The sequence below is a fragment of the Olea europaea genome, chromosome 3 (genome assembly GCF_002742605.1).
Source record: "Olea europaea var. sylvestris chromosome 3, O_europaea_v1, whole genome shotgun sequence".
NCBI lineage: Eukaryota > Viridiplantae > Streptophyta > Magnoliopsida > Lamiales > Oleaceae > Olea > Olea europaea.
Window position 1 is genome coordinate 1928085 of NC_036239.1, and position 18481 is coordinate 1946565.

At 35.8% G+C, this 18481-nt stretch overlaps 1 protein-coding gene across 1 annotated transcript; it reads left to right on the top strand.

Moving 5' to 3' along the window:
- The first annotated feature begins 860 nt into the window (after positions 1 to 860).
- LOC111381529 (serine hydroxymethyltransferase 7-like) lies at positions 861 to 5538 on the top strand. Its single transcript, XM_023005322.1, is given in 5 exon segments — positions 861 to 2404; positions 3457 to 3726; positions 3728 to 3863; positions 4685 to 4786; positions 4872 to 5538. Coding segments are annotated over 5 exon segments (1806 nt in total). The 5' UTR covers positions 861 to 1330; the 3' UTR covers positions 5096 to 5538.
- The last annotated feature ends 12943 nt before the right edge of the window (positions 5539 to 18481 follow it).

An 18481-nucleotide genomic window follows, 5' to 3' on the forward strand; every position in this document is an offset into this window, starting at 1 on the left:
ATTTGTTTAGTTGTAATAAGTAATAACTAGTAGAAGAATAATTGTATAATTGTAGTGAGAAATGAAAATTGGATGAAATTTCAGTAAATATAGTGAGAACTGAGAAATGAGAATTGAATATTGTATATAAAAATTGCAAGTTATCAACACAATAAAATAAACTTGAGAGAAAAATAATTGAGAGTTAAGAGAATTGTAAAAAAATTTGTTGCTAAATGCCATTATTTATAGAAGAAAAGAAAAAAATTAAATTTAAGGACCAAAACGATCACTGAAAAAATTCAATGACTGTTAACGGTCAAAAACATATAAAAATAAAATAATAATAATAATAATAAAATTAATGAGGGATTGAAACGGTCACTGACAAAAAGTCAGTGACCGAAATGGTCACATTTCAAAACGAGCCACGGCTCGTGGCTCGTTTCCAAACGAGCCGCTCGCGGGCTCGTTGCAAGCAGTTCGTTTTTTGTGCAAGCCGAGCGGGCTCAGCTTGCCCACCGAACCGGCCCACTTGGCTCGCGCTTGGGCTCTTGTTTTTACGAGCCCGAGCCATCCACGAGCTCCGTTTTTACGAACCGACGAGCCGCTCGGCCCATTTACCACCCCTACATGTCACCAATTCTATTAAATGTTTGAGACGAAAGTTAAACTGACGAGTAACATGTATAATATTTTTCAAAGTTTAGTGGTTAAAATTCGACATTTTAAACTTTAGTTAGCAATTGAAGACATAGACTTAATTATAATGATCAAAATTCGACGTTTTAAACTTCGATGATGATTGAAATAAGAGGAAATAATTAACTCGGAACTGATATGCTCATCGACTTCTCCCACCTAACACCACCTCGTTAATGGGGGCGTTGAGCTCCAGGACTAGTAAATTTTGTCGATACAAAATTCAAAATATTCAATGAATATAAAACCATTGAAACTTCCACTAGTCTCACAGCTTATGACCGCAAAACGCTACACACCGCCCTCTGCCTCGTAATTCGTCTAGATTCATCCCCACTCGAATCTACCGTTCCTTGTCAAATCCACTCCACATCTCTTCCCCGTATAAAGATTCCCAAATTCAGCACCTCTGAAGTTCGAATTCCGAATCCATTTCTTGAAGTTTTTCCAATGGGAGTTTCACCATTTTACGTTTCCGCCACATTCACTTCCGCCGCCAGGTTTGACTAACGTTTACGCCGTCTTTCTTGTAGCTACCAGTGCTGCTGATTCTTCATTTTTGAGATAATATAGGGTGTCATTTCGATAGAGTTGAAAGCCTCAAACAACTGTTTTGTGTTATGTATTGCTACTCGGTTCACTCTTCGTAATGGATTTAGGTCAATCGCCATCCAATTCTAATCTTTCGTCAGGGTTTTTATCTCATTCATCGTTGCCAACGCCCGCGAATAATAATCGGGGCCCAAAGATTGCCGATGATTCAATATCATTCCAAATTGAGTCGAGGATTCAAGACCCGTCGTTTAGGGTTCCATCGATTGCCCTTCAATTGATGGATCAGCAGACGGAGAATCACACTCACCATGCTGAAAATAGTTCAAATGAAAATATAGTTAGTGGAGAGGATGAGGAAAAAGATGTGAAGGAATTTCGGATATTGGGGCACTCGATGTGTTTGAAGAGGAAGCGGGATTGTGAGTCAGGGTCTTCCTCGTCTTCCTCTTCAAAGAGTAATAGGACTTCTACTAATGAGCTGGAGTCGCGTAGGAATGAAGTTAGGGCTTGGGGGAATCAAAGCTTGAGAGTCTCGGATCCGGATATATATGAAATTATGGAGAAGGAGAAGCAGAGGCAGTACAAAGGAATTGAATTAATTGCATCTGAGAATTTTGTGTGTAAAGCTGTAATGGAGGCGTTGGGAAGCCATTTGACGAACAAATACTCGGAGGGAATGCCAGGCGCCCGATATTACGGTGGGAATTTATACATTGATGAAATTGAAACACTCTGTTGTGAGCGTGCTTTGACTGCTTTTGGGCTTGATTCTGAACATTGGGGTGTAAATGTGCAGCCATACTCGTGCACATCTGCAAACTTTGCTGTATATACTGGGTTGCTATTGCCGGGCGATCGGATAATGGGTTTGGACACACCTTCTGGTGGAAACACGAGTCACGGCTTCTATTTGCCTAATGGGAGGAAAGTTTCAGGGGCTTCAATTTTCTTTGAGAGCTTGCCATATAAGGTGAACCCACAGACTGGGTATATAGATTATGATAAGCTGGAAGAAAGGGTAATCGATTTTCGCCCAAAAATATTGATTTGTGGGGGGAGTTCATACCCTCGGGAGTGGGATTATTTAAAGTTTAGGCAGATAGCTGATAAATGTGGAGCGGTGTTGCTGTGTGACATGGCTCAGATTAGTGGTCTCATTGCTGCCAAGGTGAATAGTTTCTTTTATCAATTAGTTATTACTTTCCATGTGCAGAATCTTTTGTCCTACTTTTTTTCTTTGTATTAACTGAATTTGTGACTTGTTTTATCAACGCCCATTGGTCAATCCTCTCACTTTAAATTGAATGTCTTCACACTTCATGCAGTCTTTGAATTTTAATGTCAGCTCACTAGAAGCTACTAATGTCCACGGCATAGTTGGACTTTGTATTGGTCATGGTTGATACATACTTTTCTTCTGATAGTTCCAACTTTAACTTTCTTGCTTCTGGTGTTCAGTGTAGTTCTGAAATAATAGATTAAGTTTCATATCATTGGTCTCGTATGACGTCACCAAGTTCATTAATTTTCGCATCTGTAGTTAGAGTGAATTTTTTTATTGACATCCTTACCAGTTGAAATAACTTATTGGATGGGAATTGCACCATCATGTAGAAACTTTATGGCCTTCTTCATTTCTTTTCTTTTCTTACTTTTTCTTTCCGTATGTAGGTTACATCATAAGCGAGGAATATTTTGAATGTCACTTTAATAACTTTAATAAATAAGTTACTTGTTTCAGTTAGGTATTTGATGTGAGATCTTGGCTGCATGAACTAGTTTTTTAGGCTAATTAAATATTTTTTTAATTTCAGATTAGCAGTTTAATAGTAATGCCTGATATAGATTCACATTCAGTTTAATAACTTTATGCATCCTTAACAAATTATAATTCGAACTTGAAGATAATTTCATTCCTCAGTCAATGAGAATGTCAGTTCAATTCCATGTATGTAGAAATATTATCACTCATTATAGGAATTGTCTTGTATGTTGTGCATCTGGCTCAGTTTTCTTCATGTTTATACATAGACATAATGCAAAATAAGACTATTTGCCCTTAGTGGTTTTCTGAAAATTGGTGATTTGAATATATTTGCAATATGTTCTCTCCATTACTGCCTTGTATTTTAATTTTGGAGTTGTATCTGCTTCTATTTTTCTTTTTGATAAACAGAACTTTTTGATCCTTTAATCATGAAAGTAATTTTGTATCTGTAGGAGTGTGCAAATCCTTTTGAATACTGTGATGTTGTAACATCTACAACCCATAAAAGTCTTCGAGGTCCGAGGGGAGGAATTATTTTCTACAGGAAGGGCCCAAAGCCAAGGAAAAGAGGCATGCTTTTGTATCAAGGTGATGGCAGTGATAGATACGATTTTGAGGAAAAGATAAACTTTGCTGTTTTCCCAGCATTGCAAGGGGGGCCACACAACAACTGCATTGCGGCCCTTGCAATAGCTTTGAAACAAGTGGCTACTCTCGAGTACCAAGACTTACATGCAACAAGTGAAGAAAAATGCTCAGGCCTTAGCATCTGCTTTATTAACAAGAAAATGTAGGCTGGTCACTGGAGGCACCGACAATCATATGTTGCTTTGGGATCTAAGAAATCTTGGATTGACAGGTATATTGTTTGTTCCACAACATTTTACGGCCATCTCATCATTTTGATGCTTTTGACAACCAAAATACATTCAAATGCATCATTGTAGTTTGATTGCTCCGTCTCTTTTGAATTTTTTTTTGGCAATTTATTGCTCAGAATTATAGTTTTTTAAACCTGTTTGTTTTCAAAGTTTTCATGGGGTCTTGACAAAATGTGTTTTGGATCTTTCTGTTGATATCATCTCAGTATTTTATGGTAATTCTTTCTCTATGTTAACCTTGTGGTGGCTGGTGGGTGATTTAAACATTGAATATGATGGCTAATGAATTCTGCCAATATAGAGACAATTGGAGGTTTTTTAGATCCTGAGAAGAAAATATCGTTATCTAGGGTTAGCAACTTTTAGAGCTTGGGACTTTGTTTGCCATTCTACTTGGAACAGCTGGGGTCGAGTTCTAGCAAAATGAAATTTCTATTTAATGCAAAATGAACTTACTTGATATGTCGAGGCTTTCCGTAGTCGTTTGGTCAATAGTAACTTTTAGAGCTTGAAACTTGAACTTACTCGATATGTTACTAAATTATTCTGGAGAGTAGAATAGAGTTATAATTTGACTTGATCAAGAATATTGTATGAACCTAGTTCTGCATCTTGCAGAAATTCCTTTTCTTGATTTATGTGGTTGGCTTCTTTGTGAACTCTTGCATCTAGGGTAATAATCACAGCAATGCCCATCCTTTGTGTTGGAGTTTTGATAGACTCTGGCTTGTTTAGAAGATGTTTCTGTCCCTGATTTTTTAACTGTAGAATAATTTATTCTAGTAATTGTGATTTGTAGGTAAAAATTTCGAGAAGGTCTGTGAGCTGTGTCACATCTCCCTCAACAAAGTTACAATTTTTGATGATAGTGGGAATATTACCCCTGGAGGTGTAAGAATTGGTGAGTAAACACCACTTTACTTTCATAAGCTGTGTTTGGTACAAGGATTTGCACAGTAGTGATAGTTTTCATGTATATGGTGAAGGTACTCCTGCAATGACATCAAGAGGCTGTCTGGAGGATGATTTTGAGACGATTGCTGATTTTCTTGTTAGAGCTGCACAAATTGCTAGTTCTGTACAAAGAGAACATGCGAAATTGCCTAATGCTTTTCTGAAGGGACTTGAGAATAATAAAGAAATTGTCGAGCTCCAAACGCAAGTTGAATGTTTTGCATCCCAGTTTGCAATGCCCGGATTTGACGTATGACTGGTATGGAGCTGTTAACAAAGGATTATGATTATATCTCTACCCAAAGACTGATCTCTGCTATAACATCAGAACTGTACAGTGATGTTCAATTCTCGTATGAGATAATGATCCGGCATTTTCATAATGTTCTGGCTGTTGTTTTCGCTTAGCCTCGACTGGATCTGTCCGGTCGTGCACCTATTCTGCTTGATGCATGTTCATCTGCAGCAATTTTTGACAATCTTGGTAATTAATTATATTTGTGTTTTTTGTGCAGGGAGACTAAAGACCCTATAATCTCTACCATTTTTTGGTCCTTTGAGGGCAATTGTGAGTCCGTATTTTTATTGGTTAGGTCGTAGTTTCCTAGGCTAGGATATGTGTACATGAATCATGTATTCCTTTGCTTGGCTGTTGAAATTCAGATTTTTAAGAAAGTGTTATTATTATTATTATTATTATTATTATTATTATTATTATTACTACTACTACTTGTATATGTTGGAATTTTTTGAAAATAATGCCTGCTACAGGTTTCAAGTTGTCATATTTAAAATAGTTTTTGCCAGAGACTTGAAAATAATAAGCCTTGAATTAACTCAAAATAGCTGTAATTGTCAGGGAGACGGATTCCTTAACGTGATCCTAGCATTGACAACGTCTGTTTCTCTCATGCATGTTGAAACAAGAACACTTTCGAAACTATTAAGTGCAACTATATTCCCACTAGATGCAGTACATTTTAACCGCTAATGAAAGTTCCAAGTCTTTGATCATGGTAGTTTTATCATATCTTTGAGCACAGAAAATTCGATCCTACTAGTATAAGATGGTAGTGGACGTTATCAAGGAATAAAGTTCAAATTTCATTAATTATATCTAATTTCGTTTATCAAACATATTATTGCACGCATGATAATAGAAAAAGGATCATAAAAAAAAAAAAAGTCTATATAACAAGAGAATGTTAATTTATCCTTTTAATTATCAAGCTCCTGTATGGTGCAAATTTTGAGAGTTGAAGACTCTGTGGAGATGGTTTTAAAACACAATGATGCTACTATACTGACAGGGAGGTTGTAACCGAACATTCACAATAGGGGTTGAGCCCCTTTTTTTTTTTTTTCTTTTCACGTAGTCCCACGCATGAGAGGCTTTCATGGCTTCCGTCACCAATTTTCGATCACTTTAGATTAATTCTTTAAAATAATCGTCAAACTAACAATTTCAAGAAGCGGTCTTGACATGTCTCGAGAAATTGAATTTTTCCATCATTCAATTCCCCCCAATCCTATACAAATGGAAATGGCCATGTTCACATTTTGGGGGTAAATGCGGCAGGTAGACGAATTTTGTTGAAGGATAGAAGAGAGAAATTCAACTTGTCATTATTTGTCTGCCAGTAACAATTGGCCTCAGTTTGATTAGATAAATATATTTTAGTAAATTTTGATAAAATTGGACGAAATATCTGATTTAAAAGTTGATAAAAGTTATGGGTTCCATAAAAGGTGTAGTTAAAAATGAGTTTGAAGAAAAATAATACTACTCAAACAAGGTTTAAAAATAGACAAGTGCTATGTTGGTGCTTGTATAGGTAGTTTATTTTATTTTTAATTTTTCCCTCTAAATGTCAAATGATATTGCGACACCTGTATCTCATTTTTTTAACACTCTTGTTGAGCCTGTCACCATAGTAAAACTCTTAGAAGAAAAACTTCATTTGGAAAATAGAAACCAAACATGGACTTAATTCATGCTTGATTGAACCGACCAATTTATACAAGTACATATGATATTCAAAGTGGGAACCTAAAAAATTTAAATCAAATTCAACGTGAAATTCAAGCGTATTTAATTTAGTATATCATACAACCCAAAACAATATACTTGGTACGGATTGCATGTATTAAACAACAAAGAAAATTTTAATATCTTTTTTCCATGCTGATATTCAAGGAATGTTTCCTCTTCAATGTGTTTGCAAAGTTTCAAAAATAAGAGCTTTCGTAAGAGATATTTTTTTAAGTGAAAAATAGTTTTTAAAAAATGTATAGTTAAAAAGTATTGGAAAGTGTCAATTGTACACAATGCAAAGTTAAAAAAGAATTTGAAGAAAATTAAATTTTTAAAAGCTCCAAGATATTATAGGCCACTTGTTCCCAAGAAATGACTTGCCAATATTTTCAAAGAGTAATGCTATTCGTAGTCACTCACTGCGATAGTCCCCTTATGTGACATACACATGGCATGTGATTATTTGATGCATTAATATGATAATTTTTTTTATTCATTAATGCATCAAATAATCACCTGTCATGTGTATGTCACGTAGGACGACTGTCGCAGTGAGCGACTGCAAATAGCATAATTCATTTTCAAAATATCCTCTAGTATTTCCATGCCGTAAACACACACACGCACACTTCTCTCTGTACAGCACACTTTAATCCTTATGTTTAATAAATATTTCTTAAGCTTCTTCTTAACATTGTCAGAAGGCTTAGCTTCTAATTACTAAAAAGGTAACTTCATTGTTATCGATTATTTTTGCTAATAATATTACTTTTTAACTCTTCAATTATTTCTACATCAGCATGTCATCCATAAAAACCTTAGCAAAATATGAACTAAAAGTGGTGGTACTTTTAAAATTTACTTAGTCAAATCACCTAAATTCCATATTGACTTTTCAACAACGGGATATTATAAAAATGATATATCCAATGTTAAAAGACAAAAATACCCTTAAATACATTATACAATTACAAAAGTTGATTTTTGTAAAAGATATCAATACCCTTTTACTTAACAAATAAAAACCAAACACTTCTTACTTTTCTTATCTGTTTACTTCAACACAGATAAATAAAACACTCTCATCCTTCATCTGCTTCAACTGCAAAACTAAAAAATTTATCGAAATCGAAAGCCGAAAAATTTGTGGACATCAATCTCGTCGGTTCGGTAAGTTTATATACGCAAATTTAATCTTATTTTCATTAAATTATTGTACATTTAAATCGATAAATTGTATTTCGACATTTAATGATAATGTAGATAAAAAAAAATTAATAGATTTGTAATTTTTTAAGCATTTGACCAAAAAAAATTCATCTGCATATATTGTCGGACGAGTGTTGAGTGTTAACAGCTTGACGCGTGCCAGTGATTCGGCTGTTTGATCGGCTGTTAAACCCAAACAGCCGGTTGTTTGATTGATTGTTTGTCAACTATTTTTCCTTTTTCCCCCTTTTATATTTTTCTTATAATTAATAATTCTGTTTCGACATGCGGATATGGTTGTAGTCCCAGTTTGTTACTTTGGTGATTTCGAATTGGACGAAAGAGATTAATGTGTATGGAAATTGACAAGTGCTAAACGTAGTGGTATCGCAATTTCCATATCATTAGGCACATCGTATGTAGAACTCTATAATGATTTACAAAACAAGTTGAATGTTGATATTTCTCAGTACAACATGGAATTGAAATTTAAATTCAGCGAGCATGCATCAGTTTCGATTCCACCTATAATGATTTCTTCGTTGATGAAGTGAATTATCTAATTGAATTGAACAATAAGCTCATGACTCCTGTTTGCCTGACTTTAGTAAGGAATGATGTCATCGAAGATGAACAAGTAAACTCGGGAGATGGGGATCACAATGCTAATGATTTTTGGGATACAGTGGAGATAGTTCGTGAAGATGATGTGGTTATTCCTGAGATGGTTGCACGCAGAATCCCCTCCCCAGCTCGTGACAACGAGAATGAAAATGCAAATACTTTTACAAACGAGGAGTTGATTGCTTTATCCCGACAGAGACATGAGTGAGGTGGGACCTCGGGGGCTAGATCGAGTGGACCGTCCTCTAACTCCTCACGTGTGGTTCCCGATAATGAGGATTTGTATGTCGAGCAACTATTTGAAATGAAGAAAGATTTGCAAGAAGCCGTGCACCTAATTGCACTGAAATACAACTTCGAGTTTAGAGTGAAAAAATCGAATAGGTTGTTGTTGATGCTATAATGCATAGACGACAATTGCAGTTGGCGTTTGCGAGTGACGAAAATGGACACGAATGAGTGTTTCGTAATTCACAAATATACACGAGAACATACTTGTGAAGTGAGAGTTTGTCGCAATGATCACAGGCAAGCCCGAACTTGATTTATTGGTCGACAGATAATGCACAAGTATCAGGATCCACGAACAATCTACAGACCATTGGACATCATTAACGATGTTCGTCGAGAGTAAGGAGTAGTCATGAGCTACCAGAAAGCTTGGAAGGCCAAAGAATGCGCGTTAGAAGATTTAATGGACTCCACAAAGGAAAGCTATGCTAAATTGGCCAGGTATTGCCATAACACAGAGAAAACTAATACTGGCTCAGTATTTTTTATTAAGACAGAGGTCGAGAACTGCTTCAAATTCTTCTTTATAGCTCTTAGACAATGTATTCGAGGATTTTGAAATGCTATGCGACCCCTAATTCTAGTCGACAGTACAACTCTGAAATCTAAATACCAATGCAAGTTGATTATTGCTACATGTCAAGATGTCAACATCCAAATTTACCCTTTTGCAGTCGGCATAGTTGATAATGAGAATGATTTGTCGATGCATTGGTTCTTCACAAAGCTCAGGGAAGTAATCGGGGAAGTCGAGGACCTTGCATTTGTAACCGATCGGGGATAGTGTATAATAAATGGTATCGTTGAAGTTTTTCTTGATGCACATCGTGGCTATTGTATGTACCATATACAAGGAAACTTGAAGACCAGGTATCGGGGCAAAGGCATCGTTTCGCTGTTTAGGAGAACGGTCGAAGCTTACAGTATTGAAGAGTGTAATAGGTACATGGTTGAAGTATGAAACAAATCATTTCCCGCATGGGACTATCTAACGAAAATGGGGATTGAACATTGGGCGCACTCATATTTTTCAGGACGTCGATACAATATGATGACGTCAAATAACGCGGAGTCTCTCAATGCATTATTTAAGAAGGATCGAGAGTTACCCATTCTCGCACTGATTGAGAATATACGTACGAAGCTGCAACATTGGTTTCACGATCGACATGCGGAATCACATAATTGTACTAGCGTGCTAGCCCCGGTGCAAGAGGTAAAGCTCTTTAAGACTGTAGAGGCTGCGAGAAAGTTAAATGTCAAACCACTAGATGAGTCGCGCTTCTGTGGAATGTGCACGTCATACGATATACATGGTAGATTTGACTGATGGAACATGCATTTGTAAATAATTTCAGTTAGAGAGTTTTCCACGTGAGCATGCAGTTGCGGTGACTATGTATCGAGGATTTGCAGTGAGAACATTGTGCTCTCCTTATTACACTGCTGAAAACTGGAGAGCTGCGTATGTTGAAACCATATTTCCACTTCCAAACGAAGCCTAGTGGGAAGTTCCTGATCATATTCGCCCGTTCAATACATTGTCGCCACCTCTCATTGAACCATGTGGTCCTAAACGTCCAAGTACTTCTAGAATACCATCTATTGAAGAGTTTTCCCGACTTCGCAGGTGGAACAGGTGCAAATCAGTAGGACGTACTCACCAATTTTGTACAAGCCAGGTTCCCCTAAATGACAATTAGAGTATTGTGTATTGTTGTCGATCTGAAATAAACACTATTTAGATCCGCATAATCAATATTCAGATTTTAGCTCGTATTTACATTGAAATAAACAGTATTTACATCGACATAATCGATATTCAGATTTCAGCTCGTATTTACATTAAAATAAATAGTACTTACATTGCAATAAACAGTATTTATATGAATAATTACAAACAATTGCGAAAAATAGTTACAAATAATCACAAAAAATATTTACAAATAATTTATGGATCACAATTAAATTCGTATAAATCACACGCTAACTTATTTTGCCAATTTTGTATTCATGGCTGATTGATTTCATCAACTTTATGTGCTTTACTAAAAAACTCTATGTATTTGATTGTGAAAATCCCAGTCACCCTTGTAAATGAACAAATATGCGTTATTTCGATTTCAATTACGTACGAACTGATTACTAAATTTAAAAAAAAGGATTACAAAGACTTATGATATAGATTGTCTCGTCGTCATCGTGTCTCGCACGATGGCTAGTTTGTCCTCCAGAGTCAAGCCCGCATGTCTAGCCATCAGAGGAATTTTCACAGTCACCAGCTCTAAGTTCTGCTCGAGCTGCCCCTGTGTTAGACATGAATGATCGGGGTTGTATACATATATCGTTGAATCAGGGAACATGATCTCCAGCGCAATGTAGTGCTGATTCACGATCATCGGAATATACATATGCGTACAACCCTCCCGTGGCTTTCTCCCAACAATCGGTGACAGCCCGATGACCCACTCGAGCATATATACGGGAAGCACGTACTCGTTACCTAGAAGATGGAGCGACTGATACTCAATGGTAACTGCACGAAAAAAGTCGGTGTTCAGTATTATTCGGCCAGGCTTGTAGAATGATTGTGGATATCTCTCAACTCGATCGCACAACAAGTCCATGGCCATGTCGATGTGCTACATCAAGGAAAATAAAGAAATAAATACTTATTTCATTTAACAAATTAAACATAATCTCTACAAAAAGTAACAATAACACTTCACTTACATCGTCGGCGAGCCAAGCCTCCCTGAGTGGTGATATCATGGAACCACTTGTATGCGTCCAATATCATCCTTCCGACTATCATGTGCGTGGCTCTGGAAATAGAATAGAAAAAATGTTAAACGAAGCATATACGAGTTCTGGTAGTTTACTAAATCATATAATATTTACTCGGGCAACATTCTTCACCACTTAACCTCGAATGCTTTCCACTTGGTATGGTTGACATCCCGAAACAGATTGGGGTGAAACCCATCGACGAACCTCCTTCTCTTCACCTCAGCCGTGAAGGGAGAGACGACGTACTGTGACGGCACTCTCGGCCTCTTGCCAACCACCGTCTCCGGCATGTCAACAGCACGCTTTTTTGCCTTATACACTACCACCTGAGGATCGTCGAGGATAACCGATAACTATTTTCCAGTGAGACATCCCTCCGATCGAGATGCTCTCCAATTGTGCATCCGAGAACAACGCGTCTCCCTTCGCCTCGCAAAGCGGGCACCCAATAGGGGGATGGTGTGATACGCTCAGATCTGTAACACATACAATTATTATATACAAATTCAATAGGAAAATAATTTTAACATTCATTATGTTAACCATTTACTTGCACCGTCAAGGACAATCCACGGGTGTCGTACTTACGCATGGCTCCCTTCGGTTTCGAGTGTGATCTGGTGAAGACGTGTACGGTGTCCTCGAAACATATCTAACCCCATGGATAGTCGTTGAAACGATCGATGTCGTCAATGATCTCCAGATGGAAGAGGTCGATCACAGTCTTCTTGTGGTGACACTACACCATACTCTCAAAGATGTAGACCAAACTTAACTTTAGCCTGTCTAACATCTGATCACACCTCCTAATTGTGTCGAACAACTGTGTAAGAAGCACAGTTCCCCGTCCCTCAAAGTAAGCGTGATGAAACCTATTTCTTCCCTGAATCTCATCACCAGCTACTTCATCGCCTGTAATCTTTAATCCTGTGATCAGAGCAAACTCGAATATCGAAAAACTGGCGACTTTATCCCCGACTGCGAAGTGGAGGGTATCGCCGTCGACTGAACTCAGCAATTGACATAGAAGTGCATCAATAATCTGATCCGAGTATGGCAAATCTCTCAACGGGTACAAGGGCCACAGGAAGGACTGGCGTAGCATATCAGTATGCTGATCTTCGAGCAGCTCTAATACAGTAGTGAAACTGTCAAAGCTACTATTCCACGTAGCTTTGCCTCGCATCTGTCTTAACTCTACGTCAAGATGATAATTCATCCTGTAAAAATTCAAAATGTTATAACATTGTACAAGTGATAATAGAATAAAGTATAATAATAGAAAATTTAGCGAACGAAATTGTAACTACAATACGTAAGACGGAGATTCATAATAATTAAAATCCTCAATAATGTAAATTTTTGTATCCTATTATCAATAATGTCATTTTTTCCCAATTATCAATATTTTTTTAATCAATTGAAGTTCAAAAAATATTTAAATTCAATGAACGAAAAGAATATTATTTATTAAAAACTAATAATAAAAATAAATATTAAATTTCAAATTAAATTTTCAACAATTATTTCAAATTATAATTAAAAAATTAATTAAATTTGATGAACGAAAATAATATCATCCAAAACTATTAATAAAATTAAAAGTAAAAAATTTATTTAAATGCGACGACTAAATAAATTATTATTTATCAAAACTAATAATAAAAATAAATATTAAATTTCAAATTAAATTTTCAACAATGATTTCAAATTACAATTAAAAAATTAATTAAATTTGATGAACGAAAATATTATCATCCAAAACTATTAATAAAATTAAAAGTAAAAAATTTATTTAAATTCGACCACTAAATAAATTATTATTTATCAAAAACTAATAATAAAAATAAATATTAAATTTCAAATTAAATTTTCAAGAATTATTTCAAATTACAATTAAAAAATTAATTCAATCTGATGAACGAAAAGAATATCATTCAAAACTATTAATAAAATTAAAAGTAAAAGATTTATTTAAATTCGACGACTAAATAAATTAATATTTATCAAAAACTAATAATAAAAATAAATATTAAATTTAAGTTCACAATTAAAATAATTATTATTTATCAAAAATGAGGAAATAAAAATAAATATTAAAACAAAAATTAAATATAAAAATTTTATTTAAATTCGACGACTAAATAATTTATTATTTATTAAAAACTAATAATAAAAATTATTTCAAATTAAATTATTAAATATATGTAAAAAAAAAATTGGGCTAAAAAATTGAAAAAAAAAAAAGGAATGGACCGATAGTCAGCCCACTAAGTTCGGCCGGCTAAACAGTCGGTATGGGTCAACTGTTTTAACAGTCGGCCCATACCGACTGGGCAGATCGACTGTTAACAATCGGGTTATAATCGGCTTTCCCAAAAAAAGCCGACTGCAACAACAGCCGGCAATATTCCTTTTTCTCGTCGAAAAATCTCCATTTCCGATGACCAAAGTTTTCAAATTTATAGAACCAACTACTAAAACACTATCTAAACCCTATATTACCTATATAAACAACAATTTATTGAAAAAAAAAAAACTCTCACAAATGAATCATTCACACCTTTTATCAATATCTAAACATTAATACAAGCAAATATTCAATATAATAACGGTTACCTTAATAAGAAGTAGTTCGTCGGTAATGGACTAGCAAGTTCTCCGACCGACTGGAAACCAACCGTTTTTTTCTTCAGTTTTGTGCGACTGTTAATCAAATGGAAAGAGGATAGCTGAGGGGTATTTTTGGATTTTGAGCTTTAAATTCAATTTTCATATATTTTTTTTTAAAACTAAAAAGACAGTCAAAGGTCACTTTGGAAATACACCTGAGTTATCAGGTCATTTCCAACAATTTCCTCACTAAAAGTGGTAAGAGAAGATCCAAAGATGATTGATCCTTGATTTAGGGTCTAGTAAAATACATAAATAGTCAACAAAAGTGGTATAGTGTTATAAAATATTTTAGCTTCCGTTTGGGAATAATTTAAAAAAGGGTTTAATATATAAATAGATAGAAATAGTACTTGTGGATCTTTTGGATTGTAAATAATGTATGACCTATTTATTACAAATTTGTCCAACGGAGACTTAGTTATTTTAAAGTTGGAACTGATTTCAAATAATTTTTGCATATAGAATTAGCATGTATATGATTGATCATTTACTAGGGAATCCTTTTGCTATTGATTTGTTAATGCTTGCTGGTGTAATGCAATTCTAAGACTCTTATTGTGTTCATTTTTTAACGCTGATAGGCTTCTTTGATACTGTTGGAATATCTGATGTTTGAAATTGATAATGGTGGAGGCCATAGTCTTTTCTAGTTGTTGGGTAGCTCGTGGAGTACACAATTGACCCAATTTTGTATCAATTCAAGTATATCTTCTGCTACAATAACAAAATTCAAACTTTGAGGGATAAGACGAAAGATCTAGAAATTAACGAATCTGATGTGCGACAGTTGGTTGTTACAGTAGAAAGCAATGTGGAACCTATTAAATCAAATGTTAAGGATTGGCTGCAAAGGGTTGATGACTTAAAGAAATAGGCTTATGAAGTTTTGGGACTGCATATTCCTTAGATGTCCAAATTTGAAGACCCGTTACACAATTGGCAGGAAAATCACAAAGAAGACCGTTGAGGTTGCTAAGCTTCAAGTTGAAGGTACATTTTACAAGGTGGGCGAACCTAAACTGCCAGTGCAGATGCCTTATCATAACCCCGGTGACTTTGGGGCTTTCAAAACAAGGATATCAACTAAAAAGAAAATCATGGAAGCTCTTAAGGACAAAGATGTCAGCATAATTGGGATCTGTGGCATGCCAGGAGTAGGTGAGACGACAATGGCAAATGAATTAGCTGACGAAGTCGAAGTCGACAAATTATTTGATGAGGTTGCAATCGCGTCTGTATCTCAAGATCCAGATGTAACTAAAATTCAGGATCAACTTGCTGATATGCTTGGTTTGTGTTGAGAAGACTAGTAAAATTGTGAGAGCAGGGCGACTTCGTTAAAGACTTGGAGGTGACAGAGGTAAAAGAATTCTCATAATATTGGATGATGTTTGGGAATATATTGAGTTGGGAACTATAGGAATTCTTTCAATAGGTAATGATAAAAGATTAAAAATTCTATTAACATCAAGCTTTGAAGATGTGTGCACAACCATGGGAGCTCAAAGGAAAGTCGAAGTCAATGTTTTATCTGAAGAAGAATCGTGGGAACCTCTCAAGGACAAGGCAGAGATTTCAATGATGCAACAGACATTATAAAGGGCACAGCAGAAAAAGTTACAAGGGAATGTGGAGGCTTACCTCTCGCTCTTGTGACAGTCGGCAAAGCACTCAGAAAAAGAGGAGAACATTCATGGAAGAATGCCCTTGAAGAATTACGGAATTCTAGATTGACCAATATCAAAGGAGTTCACAAGTTGGTATACTCAAGGATAGAGTTTAGCTAACAAGGGCGTTGGTGTGCTCCAACCACTGTTCAAACAGGTATATATTTTTCCATTTGAGTCATTGTGTGTTTGCGCGTGCTTGTGGTCTCATTTATTATGAATATTTGTGAAATTCTAACATAATAATTAATAATAAGAAAATTACAAACCGTTGCTTCATTTCTCATTAATTCATAACACAACATTTGTGAAGCATGGAGTCCAACATTTTGAAAATATTTAAGAATAAGTTCTAAATGACACTAGTGTTTCTCATATGTAGTGCGCGTATTGGGGTGGATCCGAGATTATGGTTCAGTGGGGGTGAGACACAATTAAGTAAAGAAAATTATTTCAAATAAGTTGGGGTAGAAAATTTAAAAAAAAAACCTGAAAATTTGAATTTAAAAAGTGGCATTTAAAAATCCAGTGGGGGCAACGGCACCCACTCGTCCCTTCATAGGTACACGCCCGAGTGTGTAATTTATCGCCTCATGTTCTGTATCTTGAGGCAACTTTATGCAAACTTCCAAATTGTTTTAAGGCATTATATTTGACGATAGAAATGATGAACTATAGAACTAGTTTATGTAATGGAAGCCTTTCAGTACAAGACAAGTCACTTAGAACCAAAAAGAATTGGAAATATTGTCAATTTCCAAATTATTTACCATATACATTAAACATGAATAAAAATTCACACTAAATATATAGTTTCTGTAAGATAATGTTGAAGCCAAACTTTTAAATATTGATTTGGGAATACTAAAAATCATTTAGTCAATTTCTTGCAGGTTACATTGCCTAACTTGGAGACATTGCAAATTTATGGATTGCGTTGTACCATAAAAATCTTGTATGAGCTAAGACGTATTGGATCGCATAAACTAAGAGAGGAGTTGGTGGGAAGTTTACATGATGTGTCCATTCTGTTTGACTTTGAGTATACAAAAGATCATGCAGAAATTAGTATACATAGTTGACTAACATCATTAGTGGTGAGATTTCTACCTAAATTAGTGCACATTACAAGGATGTTTCCTTAAGGAATTTAGATCTGTGAGAATTTGACACATCTTGAAGTTTCGAAATGTGACAACTTAAGGTACTTATTCTCACCTTCAATGGTCAACTCACTCGTGGCTCTACAAACTTTGGGTGTTTTCAAATGTGAAGCGATTGAAGAGATTATTGGAAGACAAGAAGAAGATGATACTTCGAAGATTGAAATTGTGGAAGAAGGAATGACGAGCAGAATTGTGTTTCCTAAATTGCGAGATCTAACACTTTCTTATCTTGATAGATTCCGTGTTGTCACGGACTTGCTAATTTCCTTCAAGAACCGTGCGGCCTTAGTGTCTTCAACTTCCGCCCCCGTGGTTATTACACTAAGTCAGCCTCCCGATTGGCGTTGATGTCTTAGAAAGGCACTAAGTAGAACACTTTAAGAAAGGGACAATGAAGGAACACAAGAACTTACAAAGAAGACTTTGTATTGAATAAGGATACTCTTTACAACTTCACTCTCTTGATGCCTTCAAATGAATCCTACCAAGCTATTTATAGTAGTAGCCTCCTCAAATGGATGGTTAGGATCTTTTCTATCCAATGGTCTAGATTACACATCTAGAATTATCTATACAAATATCTACATTAAAATATCTATGGACTAGACTAGGATGATCTAGAATAATCCACCAAGTGAGGAGCTTGGAGGCTTCTAGAATGTCCCACCATATTCTAGCAATCTTCATGCACTTGTGAGAGTCTAGAATATTCCGGTTAGCCCCAAGTCGTCAACATTTTAAATCTCTCGATCTTTTTGTGCCAAAATCGAGCAAGTCGTGACATTCTCCCCTGCCTATTTGGGCGACGCCCTCGTCGCCGCATAATGCTTTAGTTTGTCTTCGAACTGTCACAAGTCTTCTTGACTTTCCCACGTTGCTTCGGACTCGGGCAATGCCTTCTACTTTATCAAAAATTGTTGGCAAGGAGGCACTCCACGCCTTCGAACAATGCGATCTGCTAGAACCTCATCAACCTCCTTGTCAAATGACTTAGTCACAATCGGAGGAGCCCGTTGTGACTCCCCTCGGCTAGGGTCTTCCATGTCTTCATGATATGGCTTCAACATGCTCACATGGAAGACGGGATGAATCTTTAAAGTGCTAGGTAGATCAAGGCGATAAGATACCTTTCCAACCTTAGCTATCACCGGGAACGGCCCTTCATATCTCCATACCAAGCCTTT